The 9,427-nt window shown below is 45.9% G+C and overlaps 1 protein-coding gene across 1 annotated transcript in view; it reads right to left on the reverse strand.

Moving 5' to 3' along the window:
• Positions 1-4,370, reverse strand: part of cabp4 (calcium binding protein 4) — a 51,532-nt gene extending 47,162 nt beyond the window's left edge. The window contains exons 1-2 of the mRNA XM_056280506.1: positions 4,294-4,370; positions 3,835-3,994 (exon numbers count right to left, since the gene is read on the reverse strand). Of these exons, the coding sequence (XP_056136481.1) occupies positions 3,835-3,994; positions 4,294-4,370 (237 nt within the window). The remainder of the gene's footprint in view (positions 1-3,834; positions 3,995-4,293) is intronic.
• Positions 4,371-9,427: the final 5,057 nt, after the last annotated feature.

A 9,427-nucleotide genomic window follows, 5' to 3' on the forward strand; every position in this document is an offset into this window, starting at 1 on the left:
GCAGCATCAGCAGTAATGCAGATGTTGTACCAGACCATTGTGGTGAAGAGGGAGCTGAGCTAGAAGGCAAAGCTCTCAATTTATCAGTCAATCTTCATTCCAACCCTTACCTATGGTCATGAGCTTTGGGTAGTGACCGAAAGGGTGAGATTGCGGATACAAGTGGCTGAAATTAATTTCCTCCATAAGGTGTCTTGGCTCAGCCTTAGAGATAGGGTAAGGAGCTTGGACATCCGGAGGGTGCTCAGCGTAGAGCCGCTGCTCCTTCGCATTGAAAGGAGTCAGTTGAGGTGGTTCAGGCATCTAATTAGGATGCCTCCTGGGCGCCTTCCTTTGGAGGTTTTCCGGGCATGTTCAACTGGGAGGAGACCCCGGGGTAGACCCAGAACTTGCTGGAGGGACTACATGTCCAATCTGGTCTGGGGATGTCTTGGGATCCCCCAGGAGTTGCTGCAGGGTGTTGCTGGGGAGAGGGACGTCTGGAATGCCCTACTTAGCTTGCTGCCACCACGACCCCACCCCGGAGAAGTAGCTGATGATGAGATGAGATGCCATTTTTCTGCCCAATTGTATCCGGCCAGTTACCCCACTCTTCCGAGCTGTCCCAGTCACTGTTCCACCCCCTCTGCTGATCTGAGGAGGGCTGCGGACTACCACATGCCTCCTCAGATACATGTTGACTCGCCAGCCACTGCTTTTCACCTAACAGTGAGGAGTTTCACCAGTGGGACGTGGCGCATGGGATGATCACGCTATTCCTCCCACGTTCCCCCTCCCCACAAACAGGCGCCCGGACCAACCAGGGGAGGCGCTAGTGCAGCAACCAGGATACATACTCACATCTGGCTTCCCACCCGCAGATATGGCCAATTGTGTCTGTAGGGACGCCCGACCAAGCCGGAGGCAACACGGGGATTCGAACCAACAATCCTCATGTTGGTAGTCAACGGAATATACCGCCATGCCACCCGGACGCCCCAAAAGTTTCAAATTTTTAAACCATATTAGCAAAGCACAGTTGGTATCAAATACTTGCAAGTACAATAATCTGTACCTATTAAATGCTGGCATCCAAGTTCCTTGGAAATATATAAAAGAAGTCATTCTTGCCAAATACAAAATAGCTTCAGGAAATGAGGAATTCCATGCATAATTGCGAGGGACAATTGTCACAGCCGCCATTCAAATGTTGACCCAGTGTCAACTCATTGCATTTGAGCTGTGGCAAAAATACTAATCTGCCTGTGTTTGACATAATCATTAACCTTTATCCGAATAAACAGTCTTAAGTCTTGCAGCTGTGTTAACCACCATTGTGCACCACCATTGTTTACCATGTTTACCCTACTGAGGACATCCCAGCCTGCAAGGACATATCAGAGTAGAAGGTCACAACATTAATCACATTTTTTTCTTTTATGCAGAGAGGATTAGACAGCATGCCATTACAGTGTCTCAAATCATCAGTCAATATATGTCCATTAACAGTTAATTTCATTTTGTCTGCCTTCATATGTGCCATTGGACAGCTGAGTGCTTTGTAAGCACAGTGCGCGAACACATGGGAAATACTCATGCATTTTTCAACCAAACACATATTATATACAGATAATAAATATACTCACACACACACACACACGCCCGCATTGCTGAGTGCAATCCGTTCCCCTCCATATCCCTCTATTTGCATTGTTTCTATCTATTTATCTGTCCTGTAAACATAACAATTGTTCTCTCTGGCTGTTTATCTCCTCCCTCTTCTTTTAGTGGACCTAATGAGGACTGACAGTGAACCTTGCCAAGGGGTTTATTAATACATGCGTTGAGGCAAGGATTAAGGATACTGCAGATTGGAGACACCTCCTCTCTCCTCTCTCTTTGTCTGTCTGTCTGCCCCCCCCCCTTTCTCTCTCTCTCTCTGAATCAGGGCGTCAGCTGTAATAGTGAGTGCCATGGGGAATTAACATGGCATGGACCTGCTACTGTGCTGCTAGTGGTAAATTTAATCCACAGCAGGCCACTTCGGGGCAAGGCTGAGCATTCCAAGTCACGGCTGGTGAGAAATACAAAGCACATGGTCAGGAAAAGTAGAGTAATCCAGGGTACGACTGATCATAGTGACACAATCTAGGTTCATACAAAGGTTTAGTTAAGAGAATCTTTAATGAAGTGTTTTAAAATGCTAAAACAAGTTGTTTTGTTTTTTTTAAGCTGAACTAGTTACAGTATGAAATATAATTAGAATATTCTGAGGCATATAAACCCCCTTTGGCTGGGATTTAACTGGTATCTTTTAAATTCCTCCCCTGTGATTTTTTTTTCTTCTTTGCTGAGACATCAATGGAGAAGACCGTGGCTCTACTCCGTAACGTGATAAGATCAGGATTTAATAGGGATCCAGAGTTATAAGGATGTTACTTCCCAAGAGATTATCAGAAGAGAGCCCCCTTTTGAATTATAAAGTTATTCATTAGTCCTGGAATCTATTCATGATTACTGAGCTGGGTCCTCCTGTATGCTCCATGTATTCACTGGAGCAAGAGGAAAATAACGTGCTCTTCCTGCATTACAGAGGAAGCTTTTTACAGGCTGTTTTTAACAAAACAGTGCACAGAATGATAGCGTCCCCATGGATACTGAGGCCGTTGTTGCATCCATGTCAAGGGTACTTGGCAATTTTTGGGCTCTAACTGTGAGATCAACAGACACAAATGAGTAAGGTCATTTACACATACACCTCTTAAACATTGGTCTTTTTTGTTGTTGTTTACTTTGACTCAAGCAAAATATTATCCAAAGTATTCTTTCCTGACTACCTCAACCACTTCACAATGTATCTTCCATTTGCAGTACTAGTCCACAGTATATTCAGCTGAACAGCTGAGTTGAAAATTCGAACAGAGTTTGATATGACATGATGTAGCGTCCTCTATTAAAGAGGCGAATGCCACATGGCGAGACATTGACCTGGATCAGTGCTCCATGCACCTAATTATTTTCTCTGCTTAATGCTCGAGGCAGGCATTTGCCACATTAGCTGTGAGACCAAGCTCATTGCCAATCACCATTTCTCCAAATACCCTGTCATGTCCCGTGGCAGTCTTGGCTCAAAGAAGCAAGTGTATTTCGATCTGATGCTAGAACGTCATCCACTGACATGATTTGTGCAGTGCAGTAGGGAGCTGAGCCAGTGTACGTTTGTTTATATGGGGTCAGCTGATGGTTACATGGAGAAAGGTAGGGCGGTGGACTGGGGGGATCCTTACCACATGCTAAAACAAACATCCATCCATTATCCATGCTAAATGCTAAAACAAAATCTTGTTGTTTTTTTTTTTTATTTTCCCCCTTTTTCTCCCCAATTGTATCCGGCCAATTACCCCACTCTTCCAAGCCGTCCCGGTCGCTGCTCCACCCCCTCTGCCGATCCGGGGAGGGCTGCAGACTACCACATGCCTCCTCCGATACATGTGGAGTCGCCAGCCGCTTCTTTTCACCTGACAGTGAAGGGTTTCGCCAGGGGGACGTAGCGCATGGGATGGTCATGCTATTCCCCCCAGTCCCCCCCCCCCGAACAGGCGCCCCGAATGACCAGAGGAGGCACTAGTGCAGGGACCAGGACACACACCCACATCCGGCTTCCCACCCGCAGACATGGCCAATTGTGTCTGTAAGGACGCCTGACCAAGCCGGAGGTAACACGGGGATTCAATCCGGTGATCCCCGTGTTGGTAAGCAACGGAATAGACCACTGCACCACCTGGACGCCCCATCTTCGGGGTTTTGACAACACATCATACATTAGTGTGTGGGATAGTATGTTGACCAACTGACCTGTCCAAACAGTTTATTGAGGTACGAGATGTAGGCAGCAGCCACTGCTGAGTTGTGGCTGAGGTTCCTTTTGCTCTTCCGGTGTCCTCCCTCCTCTCCGGAGCCCTTCAGAGCCGACCGCATAGGGGACCCGTGGCCGGAGGTGGGCCGTGACTTTGAGCTGTGAAGCAGGCGTGTGCATGTGGAATATTTAGTGGCTGAAGTGCATAATTTCCTGTAACCACTTGACTTAACAAGGGCACTTTAGATGCACTGTTGGGGATATCGTCTAAAGGTTTGTGTCAATCTAGCGATCTAAATTCAAAAAGGGAAGCATTTTGATATCTAAAAAGGGCTTCACTAGAGGGCAGTTTTGCAATGGACTCACTAATCAGAGACCCTGATTAAGATTTAAGAATAAACCCAATCCCTTCCTCAAGTCTGGTTGGAAGCTGATCAGAAAGAGAGGATGATAATAACCAGAATTTCTTGGAGAGGCTGAGCTGAAGAGCTTTGTTCTTGAACCTGCCAGGAGAGGGTGATCTGCTAGCCGACATCCTTCCACTTCGTGGTGACATGCTAGGAGGGAAAGAGGCCTCAGTGAGTCAAACGACCAGATATAAAAACAGTTTCTTTCTGCGAGCTGTCATTGAAATGAACACTTAACATTGTAAAATAAATGCAACCATTTTGCATATACTGTACCATACATTGTACCTATACTGGTACGCTCTGTCATGTCCATCTACCACAGGCATGTACGCAAGTAACCTGCTAACATCTATTTCAGCATCTCTGATATATTATCTGCACCATTGCTCTTTATCACCTCTTATTTCGCCTGTATAAGTCCATCTTTGTGTATATATCTGAAGATTGTTGTGTTGCAGTGTTGTTATTCTGTTAAGTACACTGAGAGAGCCACGAAACCAGAGTCAAATTGCATGTATGTGCAAACATGGCCAATAAACATGATTCTGATTCTGAAACATAGAATTTTTATTTTTTTATTCTTATTTTTTTTACTTTGTAAAAGTCAGAAAATATGTAACTTTGAGGTCCTCTTTGTTGGCTGTGAAGCCAGATGTCTGACAAAGGGAGCAAGCAAACACAGAAAAGTGTGACTTTTATTTTCCCGCTAAAAGGGAAGGAAAAAAAGGACCTTATAACGGACCAAAAGAAAAACAGAATACCTCCTGTTAAAGTTCATCTTTATTTGTGTGTGTGTGTGTGTGTGTGTGTGTGTGTGTGTGTGTGTGTGTGTGTGTGTGTGTAGGCTTCATTTACCTGGCAACTGAGGATGGTCTACTGCCTGGTCCACTATTCAGACTTTTCACAGACATGCTGGCTGGAAGAGAAAGATTGGGGATGGATGGGGAGAAGATAAGTCCCCCCAGAAAATCCCCATCAATAAAAAAGTAAAGTGAAAAGGGAAAAAGAAATGCAGAAGTCTATTTAATAATGCCAAATACCCAGTTTTAGGGGGGGGGCACCTCGTATTACAAGTTCATTGTGTGTTAATTCCTAAATATAGAGGCTTAAAAATAATAAAGCGTTGAATAAAGTAGCTCTCTTTCTGTTGAGTTTTTCTCCCCTTTGACTCCCCAATTGTACCTAGCCAATCACTTCGCTCTCTGAGCCGTCGCGGTCGCTGCTCCACCCCTTTGCCGATCCAGCGAGGGATGCAGACTACCACATGCTTCATCCGATACATGTGGAGTCACCAGCCGCTTCTTTTCACCTGACAGTGAGGAATTTCACCAGGGGGGTGTAGCACGTGGGAGAATCACGCTATTCCCCCCAGTTTCCCCCCAAACAGGCGCCCTGAGCGACCAGAGGAGGTGCTAATGCAGCGACCAGGACACATACCCACATCCGGCTTCCCATCCGCAGACACGGTGTCTGTAGGGACGCCCGACCAAGCCGGAGGTAACAAGGGGATTCGAACAGGCGATCCTCGTGTTGGTAGGCAACGGAATGGACCGCCATGCTACCCGGACGCCCTCTTTTTGTTGACTAAGGAATAAATTGAGCTACGTGTTGTTTTTTAAATGATGCCATAATTTGGTTCAATGTGTATCCATAACACCAGCCACTTAGTCGCTTAGCTGACGCTTCTTTCCAATCCCACGTGAAAGCAGAAGTCTACAGAGACAGACACCGAGAAGGCAAACGAGGTGGAAGAGAAGAGCACACTGCATAAAATAAGGAGGAGGAAGCGTTTTCCCCGTCGATTTAGGAGACAGATTTATGTGGACAACGGCACACGGACCTAAACAATAAAACACAAAGCATCAGAGTGGGTGGACAGATCAAGACAGCCATGTCAAATTGAGAGCACAAGAGTAGGATAAGAGGGCATACGAGGAATGGGGGGAAAAGTAGGGAGAGAGGGAGGGAGAGAGAGGTGGAGTGAGAAGGGGGAGAGAGAAAAGGAGCAACAGAGGGGGAGAGAGAGAGAAAGGGAGCAACAGGGGAGAGAGAGAAAGAGAGAGAGAGACGTGGAGTGAGAGGGGGGAGAGAAAGAGCGAATAAGAGAGGGGGAGAGAGAGAGAGGGAGAAGTCCACCAGATTCCTGGGGATTCATATTGATGAATTGGCGAAAAAAAAACATGTTGGCTTATTTTCCAATTGGGGCTTTTCTGACCCTCTGAAGCTTACTGAATATAAAATCCGTCACACTGCTTGTATTACGTATTATGTATAATGTATTATGTATAATGCATAATATATAATATATTACGCGTAATGCATAATTCTGTTTATGTGCTCGAAGACAGACTTTGTGACCTTATTCTGACTGACCTTCTCTCGCATACATAGAAGCGTCTTGTAAAGGGCAAAAAACCATAAACTGAGACGTGGGAGCTGCAGTGAGGTCTGCAGAGGTCCACAGGTGTGGACTGGGCCTGACAACACTGTAAAAATGTCGTTATCTGTGTCTGTTTTCACAAGGCAGCAGTTGCTGCTAAAAATACGTTAAGGCCCGAATACCCCGCGCGACTGGAGACGCCTCAAGTCGTTACTGTACCCCGAAATCCATTTAAACCGGACTGTTGCTTCCACCTGCCACATGGCTTTGTTGTATCTCACCTATGTAGTCACTGTCCAGACTGATGGCACGACTGTGTTGGGGCCATTTAATAGTCTTTAGCTAGTCTTTGGTGTTTTGTAGGTTGTAAATGCTACTGTAAGATACATGCACTTTTCCAAATGTTGAATGCTATCTGCTTTAGTGCCTGGGCTCCTATTCACAAGCTGCAGATAGCTTATCAGGGTGTCCCGTTTCACCTAGCGAGGCAGGAGAAGTGAGAGGTAGAGAGAGGGGGGGGGACGGAGAGTGAATAACAATCACAGGTGTAGGAATAACGCGGGAGCAGAGGAGGGGTTGTTTTTTTGCCTGCCCGAGGGACAGATTACGGCTCTGTCACGGCTCTGTGCTGCCGGGCCTATCAGCGCCAGAAGACGGACGGCCGGACTCGACGGCCAAACGCCATAAACACATCACCTCGCCCTGCCGTCTCACGCGCCAAAGAGGCGGCACTAATGCCCCTGCCGAGACCAACCCCGGCTCTGCTCCGGTGGTCTCCGTGCAGGCTGTGGTCGACCACGAGGGCCACTAATGAGAAGAGACACGAAGACAAGCTAGCCCTTTAAATGACAATCAGCAGTCAGGGCATCTCCAGCAAAACAAAGCGCCCTCTAACTCCTTTGGGGAGAACAAACCAGGCCGTTAGGACTGGGGACCGCCCGCCTGTCAGAGACGCCTTCACGCAGGCAGCATGGATGTGATGTGTGTTGATCACAATACGCATGGAGCATGCAATATCTGATGGATGAATGAAAGCAAGTTGTTTTTTTTATTTCCATGCATCATTACACTTATGATAGGTTGTTTGGGAGATGGACGTTTGTGTGAGGGCAATTCACAATCTTTGATCACAGATACAATAAAATAAATAAAATAAGAAATAAATCAAATCAAAATCAAAATCAAAAATCAAATAGAAAACAAAAAATAAATAAAGTAAGATACAAATATTTCTGTCCACGGGTGCATACACACACACACACACACACACACACACACACAGACACGCATGCAAACCAACTCACATGCACACATGCAAACACACACACAAAAAAAAAACAAGCAAAGCAAAACCACATTTTCCACCTTTGATAAGTGAGGATCTCAGATTGTCTGCCTGTGGAACTGCTCTGCACGCCAGAGTTAATAACAGCATACACTTCAACACACACACACACACACACACACACACACACACACACACACACACACACGAACACACACACACGTTATCTATGCAAATCACTTAACAACAGTGTTTCTATACTTGCTTACAAGCACAAAAGTGTTATGTGCATGTGTGCAACACACACACACACACACACACACACACACACACACACACACTGTTGCTGTTTCACTGCACAAGCCGTTTAACGGTATTTTACCTCTCAAACACTCCGCCTAACTTGCCAATTTCTGTCAACCACCAAGCCAACACATGCAATTTTGGATTGTAATCACACTAATTGAAATAATCAAATTGAGGCCAGGGGGCAGCACTTCAACAAACACAACTAAAGCAGCTGATGATGGATGGATTAGGGGCTGCATTAAAGAATGGCCCTGTTGTGACAGCATTATGACAGATCACAGTGAATACACCCCATCAGTTGTCATGCCTCAAACATGCTTCTCAAAGGCTGAATAAAGAACAACAGCGGTGAGCCATTATCTGTCACACAGGCTTGTAGATACACACACCGACAGACGGACAAATGGTCCTATGTTCATCTGAAGCCTCACTGTTTTCTATAATCCGCTTTCTATTTCTACACTTGTTTTTCTTGTCTTTCTACTTGCCCGTTGACATGTGAGAAAACAATTACTCTCACAGGACTCAACCAGCCTGTGTTTGACTCTTCAACAACAAATAAAAATTGAATGGGGTCAGGGCCTCCATCTCATTCCCTCCCATCCCAAACCCTGCCACACACACACACACACACACACACACACACACACACCTGTCACTACTACCACCACCTCTCAACCCCCCCCCCCCATGCCCCTAGCACTGGCTTTGTGTCAGGGCTCTTAAATTAGACCGTTGGCCGCTGTGTCAGTGGAGATATGGAAAAATAGTAGAGTGAGAGGAGCATTTTCTCATTCGCACAACTTACTTTTTTTCCTCTTTCTATTTATTCTAGATAATCCTTTTGTGGCATTCTGCTCTAAATGAAGTCTCTTCTCGCCTGTATGACTGGAGACCGACCCTCTGATAACTGATGAGGTATGGTTTGTCACTGCCGCCGATGTAGATGCACTGAGTTGTTGACAAATACAACACGAGCACAAAACAAATTATAAACAACGAGCCGACCATCTGTTGGCTTGTGTAACATATCCACGCAAGATCCAGATAGTCTCATGTAGGAAGCAAAGGAAAGAAGTTTGTGTGTCAGAGGCACATCAGAGACAACTTGTTGCCTAAAAAGACCAGCTCTATGAATATAATCTGCAAGATACGTGCACGGGGCACAGTGCCGCTGTACAGCACAGGGTAAACGTCATTTGCTCTTA

Source organism: Lampris incognitus, chromosome 5, assembly GCF_029633865.1.
Source record: "Lampris incognitus isolate fLamInc1 chromosome 5, fLamInc1.hap2, whole genome shotgun sequence".
Taxonomy (NCBI): domain Eukaryota; kingdom Metazoa; phylum Chordata; class Actinopteri; order Lampriformes; family Lampridae; genus Lampris; species Lampris incognitus.